The 26,068-nt window shown below is 41.2% G+C and overlaps 1 protein-coding gene across 1 annotated transcript in view; it reads left to right on the forward strand.

Moving 5' to 3' along the window:
• The first annotated feature begins 5,862 nt into the window (after positions 1-5,862).
• AMFR (autocrine motility factor receptor) overlaps positions 5,863-26,068 on the forward strand; it is a 43,534-nt gene continuing 23,328 nt past the window's right edge. Inside the window, 13 exon segments of the mRNA XM_030298041.1 lie at positions 5,863-5,899; positions 5,902-6,093; positions 6,096-6,130; positions 15,132-15,224; positions 18,797-18,935; positions 18,938-18,957; positions 20,237-20,288; positions 20,291-20,365; positions 20,368-20,386; positions 23,108-23,139; positions 23,293-23,447; positions 25,883-25,993; positions 25,995-26,017. Coding sequence (XP_030153901.1) covers positions 5,878-5,899; positions 5,902-6,093; positions 6,096-6,130; positions 15,132-15,224; positions 18,797-18,935; positions 18,938-18,957; positions 20,237-20,288; positions 20,291-20,365; positions 20,368-20,386; positions 23,108-23,139; positions 23,293-23,447; positions 25,883-25,993; positions 25,995-26,017 — 968 coding nt within the window. The 5' untranslated portion in view covers positions 5,863-5,877.

The raw sequence follows: 26,068 nt of genomic DNA on the forward strand, positions 1-26,068 counted from the left end.
GGGATGGTGGAAGGAGGTGGGTTCGTGTGGTTTATAAAATGCTGTATAAGTTGAAGAGATCTAATATGAAGGTTCTCATGTCCTTTGTAACATAGGCTTTGACCTAGAAATTCTTGATCACTACTTCACAGTGTAAGTACTTGAGTCCATCATTTATATGTTGGGGCCGAGGTAAGAAACACCTTTGATTTCAGCTGTCTGGGTTACTAACCTTAGAATGTAAAAAGATCTGGTTTGGGATGTAAAACTGACAACACACAAACACAAATGTTTTAAACTGTCTTTGAACTGGTCAGTTACGGTTGTATCTCAATACTCTGGTGTTTTGGGTTTCCTGATGGAAATAGTAGAACTAGGAAATTCAAATCTGATGTATTCCTACACATTAGAAGAGGGTACATGGGCATTGCTTAACGCTAAGCTCTTTTAATGTAAGTTCTTAACACACCTCTGCAAAAACTAACAGTCTTAAAATTGTGCATTCTCATCTACATATTAAATACGGAATAATTTTAAAATGAGCTCTTGAACCGATTTTGTATTTTTGAATGCCTTCTATGTTTCAGGTTTGTTTATAGATGAGAGTCCTCTTTTGCATTGTAGGAGTACAATATATGTCGTGTTATTTTTTCAGAGTAATCCAAGTAGTGCATGTTGTATATAAATCTGCTAAATGGCACTGGAAAATATTCAATAGCTTGGAGGAAAAACTAGAAGTTTTACTCAGATGTTTTCAGTCATATTTAGAATTGACATCCCTTTGAAGAAAAGTGAAATTTTTTTAAGTGATGAAGACTATGGTGGTTTTTTAATAAGTAGATAATACTTAAAATGGCATTATGATAATTCTCTTTATGAATTTGTACTTATAACATGAGATCTGGAAGATTTTTTATTTTTTATCATCTTAGCTTATATGGTTCAGTTATTATTTTGTTTTTTTATGGGTTCCATTAAATTAGCATGTATTTAGATAAAACATAGTCAAATTCGCCAGTCTTTCTTCATGCTTAATTAGAAGAGAGGTAGGTAGAGGTCCTCTAAATTCAACAGACCAGCAAGCATTAGCAGCTTAAAAATTCCCCTTCTTAAATGATGTGACTCTTATGCTTGCGGTTTTTAATGACTTATTTTTGAGTACTTGCTCAGTCACTTGAGGTGAAATGCCTAGATTAGCTTTTTCCACGTTGGAGTTTCTCAAACTTAATGTTCTTACTGGTTCTTAGTGTTCAGGACAGTACCTCCTGGTCACTACGACTATTTGAGACTGTGCAGTTTTGTATGCAGCTTCGCCAGAGAAGCTTTAGTGGGTTTTCATTGTACTACAAGTCTGCTTCCCTAGCAAAAGTTTGATTTCCTATAATTGTTCCACTTGCTTTGCATCACTTATTATTTGGGTTAAACTGACTCATTTAAAGTAGTTTGCCTTTGTTGTTTAGATAGATGATGAAAAACAATACTATAATTTGAGCCATAGAAGACATTTTAATATTAGCTCGTATTTATCAAGCTTGTTTTGTGAAAACAAAACAAAAAAATGGACTAAAACCTAAGTGAGTCTAGATGTAGCCAGTTTAGGTGTAATTTGTATTTTAGTGATAGATTGTACATAGAACTAGACAAAAATGGGGAAAATGTATTACGTTCTCTGTTGAGGGAGAGATCAGTGCACTTAAACACTTAAAAACTTTTGGTTACTATGTTTACATCATAGTGTACAAGCATTGTTTATGGTTTGGCTTTGAGAATTTTTATGGCATTACACTTACAGAAAATGTATAAAAGAAACTGTTCGAAGTTTTGGTTATATTTTTATATTTGTAAAGTAAAAGTTGGATTAAAATGGTCACTGTTCTTTTTAAATTTTTTTTATTGTCATTTCAATTAAAAAATAAAACAATGACTCTGTGTGTGGCTACTAACCTTAGTTCGCAATTAGAAATCCTGCATGCTTCTTTTTCAGTGTCCTTGGCTGGGGCCATTAGGTAAGAGACAACTTGGCAGAATAGCAAGGGCCTGAAGAACTGGGACATTGATTGCTCTCTCCTGGCACTCTTCCATTGTGTGTTAGCCGTGGTCTTAGGCAGATCTAGTTTCCTGCATTGTGAAGGGGGACACTGGATTTAGAACCTGAACCCTGGGATTTAGAAGTTGTCCCATAATTTTGTTAAGTGTGTTGTATTGTTGGCGACTCAGTTTTCTCACCTATAAAGAGAGTGTTGGTTCCGTTAAGTCTTTTTTTCAGACACCAGGCTTTCTGCTTATGTAATACTGTGTAATGTAATTTCAGCATCTTAAATAGCAACAGCGTGCCCAGAAGATGGGAACAGGTGTGTAATAAAACCACAGCCGTAAGATATTATATCTGAACAAAAGTTGAGTAAAACCTGATAAAGTTACTGTAAGACTTTTCTGAAAATTTTACTGCTTGTGTATTTTATGGCAGGTACCAAAAAGCTGTGAAAAATTATGAAAGAAAAGCCCCAAATTGAAATATGTCCATTAACTTCTTAACCTACAACTTGAGTTGGTTATTTTTCTCCCTCTGCTAGATTTAGTAGAGGGACACATTGGTCTCGCTAATGAAACACCAGAATTCTGTGGGTGTATACTTAAGGCTACTGGATTAGATAATGAAATTCAGTTTCTAGGATGTTGAGAATCTTCAACAACAACAAAACTACTCAGCCTTTCTCACAGTACAGTGAAATCAAATGAAGTCACGAATGTGAAAGGATTTCAGATAGTTAAAAAGTAAATACCAATAATGTATCTAGGTGTGAATCTTAATTCACACAAACTCTGGTTTGTCTGAAGTGATACTTTTAAAAAAATTTCTTTTAACTCAAGCTAAATCACAGTTACCATCTTATGAAGAAGGCAGAAAATTCAGTCTTTTAGTCATTATTGGGAGACTTTGGGGCCCAAAGTCTCAGAAGAATCCAGAAAGCATAAATGGTACTCTGAAATGAGGGTGGGGTGCAGAGAGCTCTAGATTCCCTCATGGACTCTACAGATAACTTTTGTCTAAGCTGGACCAGCTCTTTAAGGTCTGGTGTGGTTGACTTCCTGCCACATTCGGGCCTGAGGACTTAACTGATAAAGGTAGTCCCTGTACCTATGTTCAGTCTTGCTGGGCACACTAAGTATTTATTGCTCTGTGTTTTGCCTTCTCCCCTGGTCCTCTCAGGGAGTAGGAGACAATGCAAAGAACCAGAAGTGCTGGTAGATTTTAGAAGGCGAGTTTTGACCTTGCTAAAAAATCCTTGAGAGAAGAATGTGCAAAAGCCTGGCTACCGTCTTGGAGTGGGAGAGCAAAAAAATGTTGGTAGAACAAATACTAATTATTCTAGTGAAATATTCAGGCACAAACCTTTAACATTTTTTAAAATGCTGGGGCACCTTGGTGACTCAGGTGGTTAAGCATCCAATTCTTGATTTTGGCTCAGGTCATGATCTCACAGTTTGTGAGTTTGAGCCCTTCATTGGGCTCTGTGCTGACAGTTCAGAGCCTGCTTGAGATTCTCTCCCTCTCCTCTGCCCCTCCCTTGCGTGTGTGTGTGTGTGTGTGTGCTCTCCCAATAAATAAAAATCTTTTAAATGCAAATAAATTATTTCATATAGTTAGGCTAATCTCACCTATTGAGTCCTCAGGAAGTTCAAACTTAGACTATAATTTTATGTAGTCAGAACTTAAAAGTTGCTATAAGGGTTTTACAAAGTCATTACAGAAAACAGGTTGTCTAAGGTTTAACACTTCGAAAGTAGTGGTTATCTCAATATAGTTCAAGGAAGAGTATAGCACTTTAGAATTCAGGTGGTGGAATGTTGGTGGAATATATATATATATATATATATATATATATATATATATATATAGGCAGATCTATTAGCAACCCCCCTTATGGTGTCCGGACAAGTTTGGTGTGTGGGATCTTGTTACTGTATTTTGACTTGGATTGAATATAGATGGCCCAGTATTGTGATTTAAAAATCTTGGGAGCTCAAATATAGTAGAATGGTTACTTCCCTGGAAAATATCCTCATTTTTCAAAATAAAGCTTTCCTTTATTTACCAATAAAGTTGAAAGCGGAGCATCTTAATCAAATGGCTATAGGTGGAAAACCAAAGGGAGCTGAAGCCTAAAATTCATATAGACTTCACATAGAAGAGTGTGTGTGGTGTAAGTAATTTCCCCATCCTCCCAAAAGCCAAATTGTGTTCCATCACAGGCCCTTTAATAGGATGTTTCTAACAATTCCAAAGTGGATGGTAATAACCTTGAGAGAACCTTGTATTTTAATTAATAACCTTAAAAGAGACCTTGAACATGGTTTTAGTCCTTTTCTTTGAAAGTTTGTAAGATTTAACAAATATATACTGAGCACCTACTCTGGAGCAGGCCCAATTCTAGACCCTGGGGATATGATGAGGAGTAAGACCCTCGAGCTAAACATTTTTTGGTATAGCACTTTTTTTTTTGGTTACTGCTTTATTAAAGTTTACAGTGAAATGAATTTTAGTATATTCAGAGTGGTGGAGTCATTGCAATTTTTAAAAATCCATATTTTTTTTACCCCCCAATTCCCTCATCCCTGGCCTCCCCCTCCCCCACCACACCCTATCCCACCCCTCCCAGCCAGCAACCATTCGTTGTGTTTCTGTTTCTATGCATGTATTTGCGCATTCTGCATATTTCATATAAATGGACCCACAATGTGTGGCCTTTTGTGTGAGGCTTTTACTTACTAGCATGTTTTCAAGGTTCCTCCGTGCTGTAGCATGTATCATTACTTCACTCATTTTCATGGCTGAATAATAGTCCATTGTATGGATTATACCTTATTTATGCACCCATCGCTTGAGGAACATTAGCGTTCTTTCTACCCGTGGCTGTTGTGAATGATTCTGTTACCAACATTTGTGTACAATTTTTTGTGGAGTTAACGTTTTTCATTTCTCTTGGGTATGTACTTAGGAGTGGAATTGCTAGGTCAAATGGTTACTCGTGTTTAACTTTTTGAGGAACTAACAATTTTCCAAAGAAGCTGCATTATTTTTATATTCCTATTTTATATTCCTGGTGTATGAGGGAACACATTTTTATTTCCTGCTGAATTAAGTCCGTTGTAGATTCTTCTGGAGGCTACTAGTAAACAATAAAACCTTAGATCACCTAACTGGCGATACATTTCAGTCTGTTGATTAATATTCTTTCCTTTAGGGTCTAGCCTCTCTTATTCCCTAAGCATCATCTCCTCCTTTGGACACGAGGGAAGTGCTAGGCCAGTGGGGTACTCAGGGGTAACCCGCCCTAAGCGGGAACGGGGTAACTGTTAAGGAAACCCAGGGGCGAGTGTCCGGGTCCCCGCGGCGCTGCGGACTCGCGACGCTGCTGGGCTCGACCGCTTGCCGGCGCCGGTCAGGCCACGCCGTGACGCTCTGCTCGCGGCCAGGCGCCCTGTATGTCCGCGGGCCGGGCCCGGCCCGGCTGGGGTTGTCGGCGGGATAGGAATGCTGGGTGCTGGGCCCCAGAGCCTGTGGCCGGGCCTTCCACCCGCTCGGCGACGGCAGCGACTGCTGGGGCGGGGGACGGAGGCCCGCGCCCCCGCGCACGTCCCGCCCGCGACCCGCTGGGGGCGGCGGCCCGCACCGAGCACGCCGAGGCTCTTCCGCGCCGGCAGGGGAAGCAGAGGGAGCGGCGCGGGGCGGAGCGGCGCGAGCGGCCAGGAGGCGGACAGGCCCGGCCCGGCGCGGCGGCGGCGGCGGCGGCGGCCTGCGGCGACGCCAGAGCCCGAGGGAACCGTTCGCGAGGCCGCCGCGGGAGCCCGGCAGCAGCGCGGGGAGGCCTGGGGCTGGAGGCCGCCGCTGCCGCCATGCCGCTGCTCTTCCTGGAGCGCTTCCTTGGCCCAGCCTCCGCACCTACACGGGCCTCAGCGGCCTGGCCTTGCTCGGCACCATCGTCAGCGCCTACCGCGCCCTCAGCCAGCCCGAGGCTGGGCCCGGGGAGCCCGAGTCGCCAACCGCCCCGGTGCAGACGGAGGCGGCCGCGCCCGCCCGGCCCAGCGCCGGCGGCCCCCGGGCCCGCGACGTGGCCAGTACCTGCTCTCGGACAGCCTGTTCGTGTGGGTGAGCGAAGCTGCCCGGGCCGCCGCGGGGGGGGGGGGGAGCGGGCGGGGGGAGGGGCGCCATGTCACCCATTATGTGCGGGGGGGGGGCGTGGCTGGGCCGGGGTCGCCTCCCTCTGTCCCGGGGTGCGCGGCCTGGGGGGCGGGGCCCTCCCGCCAGCTTGCTGCCCTCCCGGAGGCTGAGGTGCTGGGGTGGCCCTGGGTGGGGGTGGGGGACGCGGAGAGATCATCCCGCCCGAGAGCGGGGGCGACCCGAGAGAGGCTTGAGGACGGGGCTCGTGGAGGTGCGGAGGGCGCGAGGGCGCGCGGTCCAGCCGGAGGAGGGGAAGGGGCGAGGTGCTGGGACGGGGGGAGTGACCGAGGGACCCCGGGACGGAAACTCGAAGCCCTCCAGCAGCCGGTTACCCAGTGGGCCAGTGAATTGTGGAGGGAAGTTGAAAGGCTTTTCTGACTCGGTCGGCACGGAGTGTTGTTAGCGGGTTTCAGTAAAGAGGAGGGGGCCGAGGCGAATCAGATGTTGGCTTTGGGACAGCTGTACGCATTGGGGTGTGCTGGGACATTTCTTTCAGGAGGGAGGCCGGCTCCCACAACTTTTCTCGTTTTGGCCATTTAGGATGTGATGTCCTGTTGGATCAAACACACACATACAAACCGTGCTTCCTTTCCTGTTGCTTTACCTGATGATTCGTGACGGTTTCCTTTGATGTGTGAGGGCAGTAAAACATTCGGAGTCAAGAACAGGCTCATCGTATTCACTCCGGACCTGTCCATTTAGTGATCCATGTTACAACAGGGTTTTCAGTTTGTCTGTCAATGCAAGATAAGCAGCACCTACGAGCCCTAAGTGCTGGTTTTCGCTTGTTAGGACAGATAATTTCAGGCTGGGCAGATCAACAGTATTTTGACTAAAGAACTTCGCTTCCACCTTGGCCTTGAATGCCATGTATGTATACACACAGTGATCAGAAAAGTTGCTCCAGGATTTAAGTCTGTCACTTGGGTTTGCTGTGGTGTCTTGGGGCTTGTCTTCTGCAGTTCCCATTGGGGTTAAGAGTAGGCTGTAAATGACTAAGATTAATATTCCAATGATAGAGAATGATCTACAACTCATTTGTTATAATTAATCCCTCTGTGCTTCATCAGGAAGCAGTGGGATTTATGAACTCGGGGGGCTGTGGATTACGTCTTCTTGGTCCTTCTGATGAAGAGATTAGTAGAAGGCAGTGAAGGGTGAAGTTTTCTTCTTTCACTGCTGTGTACCTGAGGTGGGTACTGTGTAAACAGTAGAGAAGAAGGGAGAAGAGAAAGAACTCAACTCCCGTCTCTCGTCTTATCTCAGATCTGTTTTTTTGTTTGAGTTAGCAGGTAAACAGCTTACATCGATGTCAAGAGTACTTCTGGCAAATGTCAAGATTACAATGCAGTCTTTGATATAAAGACATAAATAAGAAGGAACCACTGTAGAATATAGCGGCTACTAGCATTGTTTAACGATTTTTTGCCCTCCAGGAGATTTTGTTTTTACAAAACCTGTGTTCAAATTCCAAGGTTAACATCTCTCATTAAACATTGCATAAAGCCTGTTGATTTTCCCACAGAAATTATTTTTTTTTACGAAATAGCCATTTTCCCCCATCTTTTTCATTAGAGGTCTTACCTGAAGCGATTATCATTCCTTCCTAATCTGATGATTTTTTTCCCTTTTTCAGTTGATCTTCCTACTGTTCTTCTAACATCTTTACTCATGGTTTTCACACTTTGATGCTGGTCTTCCTTGGTTTCTCAGGACCCCCTATAAGTTTTCCTTATCACCCATTGCATAGTAGCTGAGCGGGACTCCCAGTCTTCAAAGGCCTGCTTCCTTGGCCTGACAGCATTGTTGAGTGAATATACGGTGGGGCCTTGGTCCTGCCCAAGACATTCAGATTGAATTTTTTAAAAACCAAGCAAGACAAAACAAAAATGATCTTTCTGCCAGTTTGCAAATCCTGTTAGCTGCTGTTTGGCTTATGGAATCTCTAAAACTTCTCTTTGTGAGCACCATTTAAATCAATATAGGTCTGATAGCATCTCAGGGCGTTTTTGATTAACAAACTCAGCTCAAAACCTTTCAGTGGTACCATTTTGGGCACTCTGGAAGGCATAGCTGTGAACCTTTCCCCCTTCCCTCAAAGCAATCTGTATACAAATAAAGCAAAATTTGATGAGTGATAGTAGATATATAAAGAAGATATGGCAGAGTCTGGGGGAAGGAGAAAGTGATGCCTAGGGGAAGGATGCGTGGAAGATGGTGTTTGAACCCAGCCTCGGGAGGTGAGAAGGATCTGAGCAAGTAGCAGTGTGTGTTCCAAGTAGAGAAAAGAGCCTGTGAAGCTCAGACAGCATATGAAAGGTAGTGCGCGGCCTATGCAGAGCAGCCCATAAACTGGGCTCTTAAATTAAAACTCCGTGGGTCTTATGATTAAGAGTGATTTTGGGAAAGTAAAGGGGACACCCAGGAGTCACAGGAGGTGGCGAGTAAGTGACCAACCCCTCTAAAGTTTAAACATGTATTTCTCAAAGTGTGGACCTGTGGGCCTCTGGCAACCTGGTACTTGTGAGATACAGTTTCTCAGATCTCTCTAGGATTGATTCAGGGGAAGGGCAGAACCTTGGAGTCTTCATTTTGATTAATGTTCCAGGTGATGTTAGGCACACTAATGGTTGAGAAATGGATAGGGAGAATAGGATGTGGGGCCAAGGTCAGATTATGTAAACCTTGACAGCTCTGTTAAGGAGTATAGACATTATTTTGTGGGCCATAGGGTTTAAGTGGGGGCGGAGGGGAGGAGGGGCTGGCATTGATGAGGTGATTTTCTCAGGAGCGACCTGTGGCAGCAGTGGTGAGGACCAAGTCATGTCGAATGGGAAGAGGACAGGAGATGGCCTCCCCCAGGCGGGTATCTCCAGGCGGCCCTCTGGGGTGAGCATAACTGCTTTCGAGGGGAGGCTCCAGGGTTCTTACCCTGGCAAATCCTAGGGATGATGGATCACTTGTTTCCGCATGTCTTTCTAGAACTTTCGTTCTTAAAGTTTCATTGAGATAGGTTTCATTATTTATTTCTAGGCTTATTTTACACTTTTCAGATGTCACTTCCCTTATTGATCCATTCTGTTATTGTTTTGAATTGTACAGGTGTTTTTTGGCTTTTCCCCTTCTTTATTCTTGTTATTTTCGTTGTATCTCCTTCCTGTTTTTTTTTTTTTTTCTTTTTTACAGATCTGCTTCTAAATTATATGAGCAGGACATGGTAGAATGGAGAAATGGAAATACAAAATAAGTGTTAAAGTTTGACTTAGTTGTATGCAAATCAAATAATTTAAATAGAAGTCTCTAGGGGAAAAAAAATCACCAAAAAAAACGGAAAATGGAGAAAGTGACCTGACCGCTGTGATCCGGGATGGGCAAACTCCAGTGGCCTATTTGGCCTGGCCCATTTTCTACAAGTCTATTAGCTAATGATGATTTTTTATTTTGTTTATTTATTTATTTATTTTAGTTTTTATTGTTTTTGAGAGAGAGGGAGAGAGGAGTGGGGGAGCACGTGGGAGGGACAGAGAGAGGAAGACAGAGAATCCCAGGCCAGGCCTTGTGTAGGCAGTTGCAGAGCCCGATGCAGGGCTCCACCTCATGAACCATGAGATCATGAGCTGAGCTTGAAATCAAGAGCCAGTTGCTTAACCGACAGAGCCACCTAGGGCCCCTGATGGTTTTTATATTTTTTTAAGTTTTTGGGTTTTTTTTTTTGTTTTTTTTTTTTTTTAGAGGGGAAGAGTATGTGACAGAGAGCATGTGGCCTACCAAGCCTAAATATTTATGTCTGATAGCCCATTAGAGAAAAGTTGCTGACTCCTGCTTTAAAGAGTTCATCTTCATATAATTATGAAACTCCAGAACTGAAAGTAATTTGTTAGGTTTGAGTCTTATGAGTTGAATATTCCAAAGAAGTTTGGAGAAAAATGTTAGCTTAGAAATGTTGGGGCAGCTAGAGAGAAAGACTACACTTCTAAACAAGAGGATATAAGCCTAGATAAACAACTTAGAAATATAGAAAAGATCCTAAGGGTGAGGAGGAGAAAGAGATGATTGATTGCTTGCTACGTGCATGATGAGTATAAATAAACTCATTATTTCCCCGACATTGTGAAAAGAAGAACATGATCATCCGTGTAATAAAGGGGGAGTATGCATCTTTGCATTTTGTCGAGTTTTATACTGGTCACGGAGAGCCTCAGAGAGAGAACCATATTCCACTTGTCCTTATAGAGAAGAGACAGACAACTGGTGTGTGGGGGTGGTGGTTAGTACTGGTGTTAAGTAGGAGACTAAGAAATACATATTGACCTGGCCTGGAGACCGTTCCTGGTAGCTTAACTAAATTTTATCACAAGCTTATAAATAACACCCATTGGTGGCCAGCATTTTATAGGATCAAAAATACCTACAGAATTACACAGTGATAAAAATGGCTAATCTGTTATTGCTTGCTTCTCTTTTCCTCTCAGGGCACACTGTCTTGTAATTTCGTTTCTGTGTTCTCAAGTAGCATAGCAGAACCACTGTGGGAGGGGAGTTTTCTTATGGGGCCTTAAGAGGAATTACGTTAAGCCTGATTAAATAGGTGTTCCTCGGGTCACTACTGCCTTGACATTTTCTGTCGTAGCCTGCTCAGGAACACACAAAACTTATTTTGTGTAGACTAGATACAAAATAAAGAAGTTGGTGAGGACTTAAAGAATATTATTTAAGTTTTTACATTGCTGTAGATACGAGAAACATTTCTGAAGCATTTTAATATAGTAGAATACCCATGTAACAAGATAATTGAGGCCACCCCATTTTGCTCAGTCTCCCATCATATGATGAGAAAAATAAATGTGGAATTTCAGAACTGGTCAGAAAGTTTAATAGACTCTAAACTTTAGAAAAATCAATTAAAAAAATAATACATGATCATGGTACAGAAGTCAAAAGGTACACAAGTGATGTACAGTGAAAAGTAAATCTTCTGCTTCCCTTTCCCAGAAGTGGCCATTACCACTTTCTTGTAATTAGTGCTAGTGTTAAGTAGAGGACCGAGAAACACCAGGTGATTAAGTCCTTGGCACATTGCACATCTACAGTTAAACAAGTATGTATGCGTGTCTGTATGCACATGCTTTCTCTTTTGCATACAGGCAAGCATATAATAGTTTTTCCACACCTTGCTTTTTTCTCAGTAAGCAAGTGATCTTGAAGGTTCCATACAGTACCCGTAAATAAAAAGCTGCTGAGCCAGTTTTCCTGGCTTCATTGTATTCCACCAAATGCCTCTTTCAGTTTATTGAACTGTCTCTCTGATGGACATTTAATTGTGTTCCATTTTTCTGCTGTCAGTCAACAGTGCTCCAGCGAACCCTTTATCCTTACAGTCAAGTTTGGATTCTGCCTGCAAGGAAAAACTAGCTAGCTGCACAGAACAAATAAATGAAGTTAGTACTTTTACTGTGGTCTGTGTGGATAAAGGGGGTCAGACTGGGCTTGCTAGAGGTGAGCCTCGTTTTGATTATTGGAGGCGAGAAGGTTTGTCCGGTTCTGTGGATTTACATCTGGGCTAAAGTGTTTCTGTAAGAATATTGCTGGTGGACCTAATGGGATCTGATTTGGGATTTGCTTTAATGTATTGATTTAATTTTTTAGAATGCCATACTTTATTTTAGTTAGGAAAATACCACTTATCCCAATAGAAAGAAATTGCCATTTCTTATCTTTGTCTCCTATTCAGAGGCCCAGGAACAAATGATTTTATACAGTGTGCAGTTTAGCAAATGCTCACACATAGAAGCATGGTAAAAAAATTTTTTTGTGTGCAAGTGATTTTGTTTTTTAATTGAAGTATAGTTGGTGGGATTTGCTTTTAAGTGGAGAATGCTACAATTGGGTTGCTTTCTGTATTTGCACATTTTCAAGGCTTTGTCAATTTTATTTTTTTATTGTTATTTTTTTTAATGTTTATTATTTACTTTTGAGAGAGGTAGAGAGACAGAGTGCAAGCAGGGGAGGGGCAGACAGAGAGGGAGACACAGAATCCAAAGCAGGCTCCAGGCTCTGAGCTGTCAGCACAGAGCCCGACACAGGGCTCGAACCCACGAACCGTGAGATCATGACCTGAGCCACCTAGGCGCCCCAAGGCTTAATCAGTTTTAAAGTTGAGAATTTATTATATATTAAGTAATTTTTCTATAAATAGACAAAGAATAAATAGTACTAATAATTGTTAAGGTGTTTTTAAAAATACTTCGTTCATCATCTTAAATAATTTTTAGTTGCTTCCAATTCTGTGTCGCCTGGCTTTCATATAAAGGTCACAAAAGATTAGCTCTTTCTTTTTACATAAATTCCCTTTCTAATATCAGTGTATTTTCTCAAGCCTTTTTTCCTTTTTACCCTGGCTAATTTTAAATCTTTCATTGAATTTAAGTAAGACATGATTATCTATGAGTGATGGGATTATGACAGACTCACTTTTTAAAAAAATGATGCTAATTTTTGAACTGTATTTTTGAACCTGACGAAGTAACAGAAATAGTAAATAATACTTATTTTTTTGTTTTGCAACCCAAGATGTGCTAGAGTGTGCTTTTGGATAGAGCAGTGATTACGTGGCCCTCAATTTACTTTCTTCTCCTGCACCGATGGCTCTCCCTGCAGCCTGCTTGGTGTGTTAGATGCTTACCAAGTTCTGTGTCCTGCAGATTCTAAAGCTCTTTTAATGCAGGGTGCAGAGCTCCCTCATTTCTCTTAACGTCCCACGTGCCTTGAACAAGTAGGTGCTAAATGTGCGGAGTCATTTCTTTATTTGCTATGCCCACCTGCAAAACCAGCAAGAATTCTTTTTAAAAACTTGTGTTATAATTAGGTTGGGGGATGGATGTTTGGCTGATTTAAAAAATTCTTTTCAGGGGCGCCTGGCTGGCTCAGTCAATGAGCATGTGACTCTTGATCCCAGGGTCATGAGTTCTAGCCCTGCAACGGGGGCAGAGTTTACTTTAAAAACAAAAAAAAAATTCTGCCTCAGCTAGGAGATGTGGCTTGAAGGGTTATGGTTGCTTTGTCTTAGAAGTTTTTTTAAAATTAACACGACCCAGTTCCCATTGACTGGTTTAGAGTACAATGATAGTGATCTTTTTTGACATCTATTTCATCTCCTTGCAAATTAGTATCCTAAGCTATTTGTTGGACCGTTTGGAATAGGGCTGTTCCACTGGAGTCACAAGTTAGGGATATAGGATGTTTTGGATAACTAATTATTTTTCCTGGTTATTTGAAGGATTTAATACGAGGAATAGTTTCTTTTTTCAGCCAAACTATTTTTTTTTTTCAGTTCTTTAAAAATATATCACACATGGGGCCTGCTGGTGGCGCAGTCGGTTTAAGCGTTCCGACTTCAGCCAGGTCACGATCTCGCGGTCTGTGAGTTCGAGCCCCCGCGTCGGGCTCTGGGCTGATGGCTCAGAGCCTGGAGCCTGTTTCTGATTCTGTGTCTCCCTCTCTCTCTGCCCCTCGCCCGTTCATGCTCTGTCTCTCTCTGTCCCAAAAATAAATAACGTTGAAAAAAAAAAAATAAAAAAAAATAAAAATAAAAATATATCACACATTTCCTTGCCCCATTAGACAGGCAGAATAGGACTAAACATAATTTAACCTTTTTCTAATGAATCAGGACTGCCATTAGTATGTTCTCCCAGAGGGGTAGATGGTGTGACATACTAAGGGGAACCTGAAGAGCTCTTAAGGAGCTTTGTTTTTTTATATTACTTCTTCTGTCATCTTTTTTTTTTTTTTTTAAGTTCCATAGTATCATTTGCTTCTTTTAAAAGAAGAGGGAAGAATGACCCAGGAAGAATATGGCCACCTTCCTATAAGCTTAATGAATCAAAGCTTGAAGCAGTCTTACATGGAGTTGGGGTTAATTTCCGTTCATTTCCATCTATTCCATAATTTCATTTCTCAATAAAGTCATGTTTACTGTCTTTATCAAGGTCCCTTTGGCTTTTGGGGTCATGCAGAGTTTTAAAAATCATTTGAGCATCAGTGGTGAGATGTGCCCCCCTAGCCTCTTGGTCAAGGGCAGCCAACTCTTCATTTTGTGAGCATTAGATTTCTTGTTTAGGTGTAGGGATATCCATTCTCTTAATTACCTAAGAAAAGAGAAGATTTCTCACCTCCTGTTGAAGAAGGCCTTGGTTTTGCATTGGTGTCTCTTGGTTGCCTTCCAGTTCTCAGACCCCCTTGCTAGTTTCCTTCTTCCTTCTTCCTGGTTCTCGATTCCATTACCCTCTGATGCCCCCAGAACCTTTACTTGAAGGCCAACGCCACGCATGGGGAACATTTATCTTTTGGTTGGCAGATTATCCCATTGTAGTACATTAAATACATATATACATACATGTGTACGTATATATATGAGTTCTCTATTTTTTATGGTCTTGTGATTCTTATGTGACTATTAACCCTCTCCTCCTCACCTGCTATTCCTTTCTGCAGGGCAGAGCAAGATATGTAGATGCTGGATTTAGTTTATGATAACTTCCATTTCTAGCAAAGTTTTCTTCAAAATCTTAATGTGGGAAGTGATGTACCTAGGAGATACGTATGGCTTACAAGGTGCATATAGTTTTATACATTCAGTACAAAGTTTACCACACACAGTCAGTAAAGACTGAAGGGGAAGGTGGCCTGCTGGATGGTATATTGGGACAGGGCTCTGTGAATGGCTGCTAAGCTGGTGCCTCTCCTCCCCATTCCTTATCTCTATTCCCACCACCCATACAAGTGTGCCCCTTCAAATATTACTTGTGTGGTAGGGAACTGGAGAGGCTCAGTCATTGGAAATGATTGCTGAATTCGAATACAAAATCTTTAGAGCTGTTTTTATTTTTTAGCAGGAGGAAATAAACTTTCTTTCTTTGGTTGTGTACAGGTTCTAGTAAATACTGCTTGCTGTGTTTTGATGTTGGTGGCTAAACTAATCCCGTGTATTGTGTTTGGCCCTCTTCGAGTGAGTGAGAGACAGGTAAGTCCAAATGGCAAGGATGGATTCTAGTGACCAGATTTTTTTTTTTTAACTTTGTGTTTGGTATAATTTTAATTTTTTAAAAATGTTATTATTTTTGAGAGCGAGACAGAGTGCAAGCAGGGGAGGGGCAGAGAGAGAGAGGGAGACACAGAATCCGAAGCAGGCTCCAGGTTCTGAACTGTCAGCACAGAGCCTGATGCGGGGCTCAAACTCATAAACGTGAGATCATGACCTGAGCCAAAGTTGGATGCTCAACCGTCTGAGCCACCCAGGTGCCCCAGTGTTTGGTATAATTTTAAACTTACAGAAAGGTTGCTTGAATACTCTGAAGCACTTCTATACACCTGAATCCAGATTCACAGTTGCCAATGTTCTGTCCCATTTGCTTTAACATTCACCTTTTATTTATATTAAATGTTTTTTTTCTGATCCATTTGAATGTCAGTTGTGGACATCATCCCCCTGTATCCCCAGATGCTTCCACTGTGTACTTCACAAGAGCAAGGACATTTTCTTATGTGACCGTATACTCCCAGAATATGCCGTATAGGAACAGGACGTGCTTCGGATAAAGAATGTGCCACAAGCGTACTGGACAGATTGGCAGTCCCCCAAGGATTTTAGTGTAGAATGTGGAATGGTGTGTTTTAAAATAAGAATTTAGAACTGGCCTTAACACAACACCATACAAACAGAACTATGTTTTACTTTACCTTCCTCCGGTGATAAGACACAGGGAAGCTGCTGCATGAACCTACATTGGTCTCACTCTTTACCCTTTCAACCCAAGTCCTCTATTATCAAGTCGGCTGAGGTCCTAGTTCAGAGCTGTAATGAGGTAACTGTGTGGTGAGTCCTTGGATGCTGTTATGAGCAGGACCTGTTTGTTCTCCCAGAGAGTTTTCATTAGTGAGTATTGAGCACTTTCTCCAAAATATCAACTCCAGAGGTCTCCCAAATGGCATCAATAGATTGTCATTTCTTTGGTGGGATACAAAAAGCTCCTTTTGATGCCTCTTTCTTTTTTCCCTCCTCCTCCCTCCCTCCCTCCTCCCTCCCTCCCTCCCTCTCTCTCTCTCCTTCCTTTCTTTCTTTCTTTCTTTCTTTCTTTCTTTCTTTCTTTCTTCTTTCTTTCTTAAATGTTTAGAGAGAGAGAGAGTGAGCACTAGCAAGGGAGGGGAGCAGAGAGAGAGAGATGGGCAGAGGATCTGAAGCAGGCTGTGTGCTCACAGCAGAGAGCCTGATGTGGGACTTGAACTTCAAGAACCATGGGACTGAGCCAAAGTTGGCATACTTAACTGACTGAGTCACCCAGGTGCTCTGCTGCTTCTTTCTTTTTCAAGGAAAAACTTTTGACTTGCAGGCCAGAAATTGGTCAGGCCCAGGCAAGCCGTCGAATGCTGGTGGACTGACCTGGCACCAGTGGACCTGATCTATGGTTTTTGTTTTTCTAAAATGTTAAATATCAGTTCAAAATTTACAGAAAACATAACCTTGGAGCATTACAGAGACTTTTACAATTCCTAGAGGTAATGAACACATTTATTACTCTACTTTCAGTTTTTCGGTAGACATCACATCTTTCATTTCATTTATTTACTTATTTAAAACTTCGAATATAGGTAACGCACGATGTTACATTAGTTTCAGGTGTACAACACAGTGATTCAAAATGTCTATACACATTATGCCATTATGGTGTTCTCACCACTGTGACGACTTATTTTTTGACGAATGTCATCCAGGGGCGTTTATCAGGCGCCAGTTTGAGTTAGAAACTCTGCAGAACTGACACAGGTTTGCTCTGTAGGTGGTTCAAGGAAGCTCAATAAAATAGTCACGTTAGAGGCAAAGACACTGAATATTGAAGACGGGGTAAAAATGGATGGAGGTTTAGAACAAGGAATTTTTTTAAAAGCCTACCGTGGACATGTCCAAGCACAGTACACATGTTTAGTTCCTCCCACAATTCTGTGATCCCGGAGTAATAAGGTCCATCTTACGGATGGGGAGACCAAAGCACTGGAATGTTAAGGACTTGTCCAAAATTGCACAGCAGATAGATGGTGGGGTGAAGATTCAAAACCCAGCATAAGATGTCCTGGGTTCACCTTGTACTTACCTGTGCCAGATCTGAAAACAAGCCTTCACCAAAGATTCCTAGTTCCAGTTGTTCTCTGTGCAAATGTATAGAGTACAGTGTGTAAAAGTTCTCAAAAGTATTCTTCTCTCTCTGTAGTCATTCACTTGTTATACATTCAGACTCCATTATTTCTGTTTCTATTCAGTTTGCTTGTTTTCTGTTCATTTGTTTGAATCTGCGAAACAAATGGTCAGAACAATTTATACAAATGTACTTAGAAGTCCTATTTCATTCTTCTTTCCTCAGTTCCTACCCCTCCCACAGATGGCTTGATAGTATATTTTATATCTGGTGGCTAAACTCCCCTCGTTGCCCTTTTTCTTCAGGGTAGTGAAGATTTTTTTTTTTAGTTATTTTTTTTTTATGTTATTTATTTTTTAGAGAGGGAGAGAGAGAGCAGGCATTAGTTGGGGAGGGGCAGAGAGAGAGGGAGACAAAGAATTTGAAGCAGGCTCCAGGCTCTGAGCTGTCAGCACAGAACCCAACGTGGGGCTCAGACTCATGAACAGTGAGGACCATGACCTGGGCTGAAAACGGACACTTAACTGACTGAACCACTAGGTGTCCCAGGGTAGTGAAGATTTTAAAAACTAGCTATCCTCCCTGTAGGTGATGTACTCTCCCGTGCTCCCAGGAGCAGTACATTCTTAACTTCTTTGTAAACCAGGTGGATGGTACTTACTAGAAACCATAAAACATTTGTCACCCTTGATTTCATAATGCTGAAGAAATAGAAACTCCTGCAGAGATATTCATTGCACTATTTTTGGATATTGCACACTATCCAACAGTATTTGAACGAAGTTGTTTTTATTGTCTACCTGTAACACCAAAATGGTGTATTCACAGATTATTCTCTGACATTGGTAAGGTCTCACAATAAGTGAAATAAAGCAATGTACAAAATTGTTTTTGCACATTAGGAAGAAGACAAGAAAAAAGCATAAAAATGCTAAGGCATCATTTTTGTTTTGCTTTTCCTATTGAGTATAGACTGGCCAATGAGCATATGTTGTTTTTTAATCAAAAAGGTGTTAAAAAAAAAACCTAATCTTTTCTACTGTTTAAGAGTCCAAGAGAACAGAAGTATTAAAAATGATACTTGTAGCCTTCACCATTTTTTAAATTTTGTGTCGGAAGTATATCATTCTAATATACAAGGTACTAGACTAGTATCACTCCCTTTTACTGGCTAAATTTTATAACTGACAGGGTTACAATCCCAGAGTCTACAAATTATTTTCTAGAAGCCTTAGCGTTATTCTTCAGAGGATTTATTTTTTTCTTTACCTATAATTTCTTGTGGAAAACATTAGAAAGCTGAATGTAGAATATTTTCTCCAGGGAGGCCAGTTTTTTGTTATGTTAACTCCTCGTCAATCAGTTAGATGTAATAGTACTCACCTTATAATATTTTTCTTTTCAGCACCTCAAGGACAAGTTTGGAATTTTTATTTTCTACAAGTCATTTCATTTTTGGTGTGCTGAATGCCAAACAGTGGAAGAGGTGGTCATGTGGTGCCTCTGGTTTGCTGGACTTGTATTTCTGCATCTGATGGTTCAGCTCGCAAGGACCGGTTTGAATATGTGAGTTTTTAGCCATGCTCTTTGCTTGTTAGTCACAGGTTTGCCAGGTTTGGATTGTGTAAGATGAATGAGCATAAAGGGCATGTCCCACGGAGGTCTCCAGGCAAGGTTCCTTGATCAGGTAGCCACTGCCTGTTTCTTGAGGGACTTCCTGCAGCAGCCAAGGAATGTAGGAACATGTCTCCTCCCCTACCCAATAGCATATTATGTTACAGCCCATGTGGGGGTCCAGTTCACCTACACAAACTGTTTTGATCACAGCTCAAGGAAAGCTTAATATATAAACTGAAAACAAGCAGCTGTCTTCCAGATATTTCTGTTCTAGTCTCCTTCCATTTTTTTCCTCTAATTCTTGGAGCTTTCCTACTGACTGGTTTATGCTGTTTCTAACCCTGGGCCAGGACTCAATTAGCTCTCTTGGCTTCCTGGGTCCGGGAGAGAAGCGAATCCTTCTTGGATACAAGATCTGCCTCTCCACTTCAGAGCTGTGCAGGCGAACCCACACTCCTGAGGGCACCCAAACTAATGTCATGGGTCCTGGGGAAATCTCACCTACAGTTTTGCCCCTCAGCTAAACCCACTCCGGGGCCTTATTTGCCCCTGGTCCCTGAGGACTGGTGGTCCTTGCACCTCTGTGTGAGTTCATCTCAGTCTGAAAGCCGTTTAAGGGGTCAAGAACAGGAGCGCCCAACCTCCCTAACTGGTTGTTATCTCCACCCTCCTGCTCAGAGTCCACAGCCCCAGCCTTTTGTTCCTGGCTGTGGCCTCTCCTTGTATACTATTAACATAGCATTGTGATCTAGGCGCCTCTGCACCTGGATTACATTTCTGCTGTCCCAGCCCTAAACACTGTAGGAACGTTCTCCAAAGTGAATGTTCAGGAGGAGGGCTCTACAGCAAGATCCAGAAAGAAACACAACAGAACATGATGCAATCTGGAGTGCCGTTGAATGTTGAAAAAAGAGAATGATATCCCTTGGAAATTGCTTGGGGAGGCTTATAATCCCACTGGTAGGAGGATCCTGGAGAATTTGAGATAAAATATAATGTATATGTTACTTTCTGTAAATTAAGTGATACAGATCTCTAAATATCAGCTCATACTCATATTTCGGTTGGTTGGAGAATTTTGACTGTCTGTTAGTGGGAATGCTTATGGCCACGCAGCTAAGCACAGATTCCTGAGCAAAGGACACCAAGATTAACCTTGAGTTTCTCAGTGAAGCTTAACACTGAAGTGAAGAAGAATGAGCTTCCTTCTCCTGTTTGTACATTTCAGCTCTCCTTTTCCCCCACCACACCCATGAGCAGCCATGGGCGAGTGCTGTCTCTGTGATCGCGATGCTGCTTTCTTGCTGTGGATTAGCAGTTGTCTGCTGTGTCACAGGCTACACCCACGGGATGCATACACGGCTTTCATGGCAGCAGAGGTAAGATGTGGATGCAGGTTTTTTGCTCTGATCATATTCCAGTATACTTTCAAGGAAGCAAGAGGATCCTTGTCAGGTTATTTTCACTCATGCAGTGACTGATGGATATTTGGTCTTTTGTTGTTAACAAGCATATTTTGAATCCTTGCTTTGTGTGGATACTGATATTGAAGGGAAAAAGTGTGTTACTTTATGTAATCCTTGCTACAACGTAATAAAGTAATATTTTTGCCAACATTTTTATAGTGCCTATTGTATGCTGGGGATTGCTCTGAATACCTTATGTGTATTGATCATTTTATTATTCCTGTTTATGAATGGGAAACAGGGATAGCGGGTGCAGTGAACTGTTTAAGGTTCCAGAGGTGGCCGTGGTGACATCCAAGGTGCCATCCTTCCCTAGTAGGAAGGGCATTATTTCCCCCTCAGATGTAATGAACACTGATTGGTGGTGATTAAAAAGGAAATACTCTATAATTGGTTTTTTTTATATAGGACATAAATTATTTATACAAATATTTTACAGAATAACATAACTAAGTTCTTTTTTTATTTTGGAAGATAATCTGAGATATTCATGTATATTTAAATTTACTTTTGAATACCAGCTTTTTTCATTAGAAATAAAATTTGGGGGGCTCCTGAGTGGTTTAGTTGGTAAGCATCTGACTCTTGGTTTTGGCTAGGGTCATGATCTCACAGTTTGTGAGTCTGAGTCCCTCATTGGGCTCTATGCTGACAATGCAGAGCCTGCTTGGGATTCTCCCTCCCTGTCTCTCTGTCCCTACCCTGGTGGTGTGGCACGCATACTCTCTCTCTCTCAAATAAGCTTTAAAAAAAAAAAAAAAAAAAAAAAAAAAAGAAAAATTTTTTTGGATGTCCTTATGTTCATTTGCTATATCTGCTTTTTTCCTCAGGCCAAGGGCAAAATACTTTATCTTTACCATAATTGTTACTATTAATGAAAAAGAATGAAACAATAGATTGTTAAAGCTAATTAACTAATATCAAAACACTAAGTTTGAACTACTGTTTGGGAATTTGTTAGGAATAGGTTCAAGTTTATTAGAGTACCTGGCTGGGTCAGTTGGTTAGAGTGTGTGACTCTTGATTAGGGTTGTGAGTTTGAGCCCCACGTTGGGGGTAGAGTTTACTTTAAAATAAAGTAATAATATGAACAAATAAATTTTTTTTTTGCTTAATAGCATTGATTTCAGAATATAATGTAGTATAAGTAAAATTAGGAAAGGAGCATTTAAGTATTTAGTAAAAACATTTGCAATTCTAGTGAATAGTTTCTGCATGTGTATATTTCTCTTGAAAATATCTGTTTAAAAGTTTTTTTGCACTGATTTATGTTACTAATTTGCTTTAAATATATTTTATTATAAATCACCATTTTGCATGATACTCTGGTTTCTTGCATTTTTTTTTTAAGAGAGGGAGTGGTGTGTGTGTGTGTGTGGAGAGAGAGCAGATAGAATGAGACTCTTAAGCAGGCTCCACGAGCATAGAGCCTGATGCAGGGCTTGATCTTAAACCATGAGATCATGACCTGAGCCAAAATCAAGAGTCAGACACTTAAGAACTGAGACACCTTTACTTTTAATATTAGGCCAAACTTTGGAAAAGGTTATACTTAAAAATAAGACATAAGTAGGCCTATTGGATTATACTATAGTACATATTTTTATTTATTTTTAATTTTTTAACGTTTATTTGAGAGAGAGAGACAGAACCGCGAGTGGGGGATGGGCAGAGAGAGAGGGAGACACAGAATCTGAAGCAGGCTCCAGGCTCCAAGCTGTCAGTACAGAGCCCAACGCGGGGCTCGAACCCATAAACCGTGAGATCATGACCTGAGCTGAAGTCAGATGCTCTACCGACTGAGCCACCCAGGCGCCCTTATTTTAGGTCATTAGTATTGATTTTTTAAGATAATTTATCATGTTACAGATTTCATGTTTTAAACTTAATCATATTTTTATATTTATAGTATTTCTCTTTGTAAAATACTTTCTATTTATAAATTGGAATTTCCAGATCTCAAACAATGTAATAGTTCTATTCTGGCAGTTTAAGAGGACTTTTTTAAATATCAATTTCTGTGATACAAAGTTCTACAAAGGGCTTATTTTATTTTTTATTTCCTTCGTTCTTCTGTGTGGGCAAAGGGATGCGCACAAAGTGTTATGTCGAGAGCAGGTACTTATCTCAGACTGTGGTACCTAAACTATGCTCGGGGTATAGGGTCACCAGGTATTCAGACGCCCTTTGAGGTGGACTGATGATGGTGACTTACTGCTGTATAAATAGAAGTGATCGTCAGACCATTAGCAGAACCTCAAGATTGTAAAAGGCCTCCCCAGGAGATGGACAAGTGTAATTGGTTGTCACCTATTAACAGGAAAAGCTTAATTAAAAGTTGGGTTTCTAGGTCATGAAAGTATTCCGTGGAAATTTGAAGCAGATAAAAAATACTTGGTAAAACTGTAGTTGAAGCAGGTAAAAAATAGCTGTGCATGACATCCCCAGTCCTACTTATCTTGTAACTGGAAGTTTGTACCTTCTGACCACGTTCGTCAGTTCCCTAAATGTCCCTTGAATAAAGCTGCTTTTTAATTGAACTGAGAAATGCTTGTCTCTTATCTGTTTGTAAAAGTAAGTTTGGCCTGAGCAGTTACAAATTTACTAAAAAGAAAAAATATACCTTTCTTTATGTCTCTTCTTGTGACAGTGAGGACCGCCTCATGTGATTTTACGGTGAGTAGAAATTTGGGAAGGAGGTGATCGAGGTCTGTTCATACTGCTGATTTTAAGATATGACCTGAATGAAATCTATACAAATGTGACTGTACTATTCATGTTTAAGCCAAATTAAATTGTCACAGTAATTACTGAAAAGATTTTTCCCTGTTCATTGCAGATATGTAATTTCACCTCTGGGACCTCAACAATGAAGGGACATGGGAAGGAAAAGGAACCTATGTGTATTACACAGATTTTGTCATGGAACTCACTCTCTTGTCCCTGGACCTCAGGCATCATATTCACATGTTGGTAAGCTTCCTCAGAAGGAGCTCTAACAGAGAGCAAAGGTTTTTAGAAACAGAAGCCCTGGTTAGTTCATAGCAATGCACCATTTGTGGATAAGGATGTAAAGACCATAAAATAAATGCAGCTGCGCCCCTCTGTGTTTCTGCCACCAGGTGGAAAGCAATGGCGTGCCTCTTCGGCTGGAGCCCGGCCAGAGGAGGGGTTTGCTGTCCCTCTAGGACATTCGGTTAACTCCACTGACTAAGTCACTGAGACTTCTTCTAATATGAAATTAGAAAGTGTGCTACAGTTTCTATGACTTCTATGTAGCAGTTACTTTGTAGGGGATCATGGGAGCTCTTGCAGTGTTAGCTACTTCATGGATTCATAAATTTATCTGTCTTTACAATAAAAAGAAAGCACCTGTACTTAATTCCTCCTACTTCGTTGTTTACATTTTACTTAGTGTGCAAGAAATTTGAAACTCTGTTTTCAATGGTTAACACTTCAGTGATGGTGAGAATCAACGTATTAGTGGGCAGTTGAATTATAAGCCTGTTAAAGTTGCATTTAAAAATTACTGGGTTAGACACAGGACATTTTCTTTTCTTTTTCTTTTTCTTTTTCTTTTTTCTTTTTCTTTTTCTTTTTCTTTTCTTCTCTTCTCTTTTCTTTCTTTTAGTGCTTGTACCATTTTATTTTATTTTTTTTAAATACTTATTTTGAGAGAGAGAGAGAGAGCATGTGCTGCATGAGTGGGCGAGGGGCACAGAGAATCCCAAGCAGGCTCCACACACTGTCAGCACAGGGAGTCTGACATGGGGCTGGATCTCAGGAACCTCAAGATCATGATCTGAGCTGAAATCAGAGAGTCGGATGCTTAACCGACAGCCACCCAGGCACCCCAACACGGGACTTTTTTTTTTTTAATTTTTTTTTTTAATGTTTATTTATTTTTGAGAGAGAGAGACACAATACAGGTCGGGGAGGGGCAGAGAGAGGGAGGGAGAGACAGAATCCATAGCAGGCTCCAGGCTCTGAGCCATCAGCACAGAGCCCAATGTGGGCTTAAACCCACGAACCATGAGATCATGACCTAAGCCGAAGTCAGCCCTCAACCTTCTGAGCCACCTAGGTGCCCTGACACAGAGCAGTTCTAAGTCTGATTTTTGAAAGTAACTTTTGAAAACATATTTAAAAAAACCACGTATAGTTGTTTAATCCCCTCGCCCGAAACAAATACCAAAGATACTGTTAACATTTTGTTTTTATATTCAGGTATATCCAGTCATAAATTGAGATCATATTTTAGACATGCAGTTCACTTTTGCTTTATTTTTAGCTAATATATTATCTCTATTGTCCTGTGCTAGCCACAGTTCTTTTTTTTAAATTTATTATTTATTTTTTTATTTTGAGACAGAGAGAGAACGTGAGAGCTGTGAGCAGTGGAGGGGTCAAGGGGGGGCGCCAGAGAGAGAAAGAGAGAGTCCTAGCGGCTCCATGTTCAGCATGGAGCCCAGCGTGGGGCTTGACCCACAACCCTGGGATCATGACCTGAGCCGAATCAAGAGTTGGACACTTAATTGGCTGAGCCACCCAGGTGCCCCTAGCCACAGTTCTTCTAAACCATTTTAATGCCTTCAGTATAAAATCCCATCATATAGATGTATGATGATTTAACTAACCTTCGTAATGGCTGTTTAGATGTATTCAGTTGTTTCCTATTTTACATCTTTACATAATTTTTTTTTATCACATGTTAGTGTTTTTAAAGTTTATTTATTGTTATTTATTTTGAGTGAGAGAGGGGGAGAGCGATGCGAGCAGGGGAGGGGCACAGAGAGAATGGGAAAGGGAGAATTCCAAAGAGGCTCCAAGGTTGTCAGCTTGGAGCCCAACACGGGGCTCGATCTTACCAACTGTGAGATCATGACCTGAGCTGAAATCAAGAGGTCAGTTGTTTAACTGGCTAAGCCACTCAGGCACCCCACATATGAGTTCTTTTAAGGTAGTTTTATCCTGCCTTTTTCACTTATTTTTCCATGTAATATTCTTTAAAAGATTATACATAAAATACAGTATAATGTTATATATAACTTTATAATAATGTAATTAGTGGCTATATATTATACATTATATGAACCTATTTCCCTACTGGACATTTTGCTCATTTCCTGGTTTTATTTTTTATAATTGCATGGATGGACATCTTTGTGCATTAAAGCTTTAAATTTCTGATTAGTACCTGAGAAAAGACAGCTGGTGAAAGAATGGCTAGGCCAAAGAGCATGTGCATTGTTTATGGTCGTGAGGTAAATTATGTGCTTGCTTCCCAAAAGATTGTTCTAGTTCAGCTTTTCCAACAGTAAGAGCTTCTGTTGCACGCCTTAACCTTCGTCACTAGCAAGTTCACATTCATTTTATGGTGTATTCTGTTCTCTTTCCTTCTTGTTCAGTTATTTGGCAACATCTGGTTATCCATGGCCAGCTTGGTCATCTTTATGCAGCTACGTTACCTGTTCCACGAAGTGCAGCGTCGGATCCGGCGACACAAGACCTACTTGCGTTGTGGTTGGGAACATGGAAGCCAGGTGAGCGAGCCTGAGCTGATGTTGCCCAAGTGCACTCATTTTAGATCTTTC

The sequence above is a fragment of the Lynx canadensis genome, chromosome E2, assembly GCF_007474595.2.
Source record: "Lynx canadensis isolate LIC74 chromosome E2, mLynCan4.pri.v2, whole genome shotgun sequence".
Taxonomy (NCBI): Eukaryota; Metazoa; Chordata; class Mammalia; order Carnivora; family Felidae; genus Lynx; species Lynx canadensis.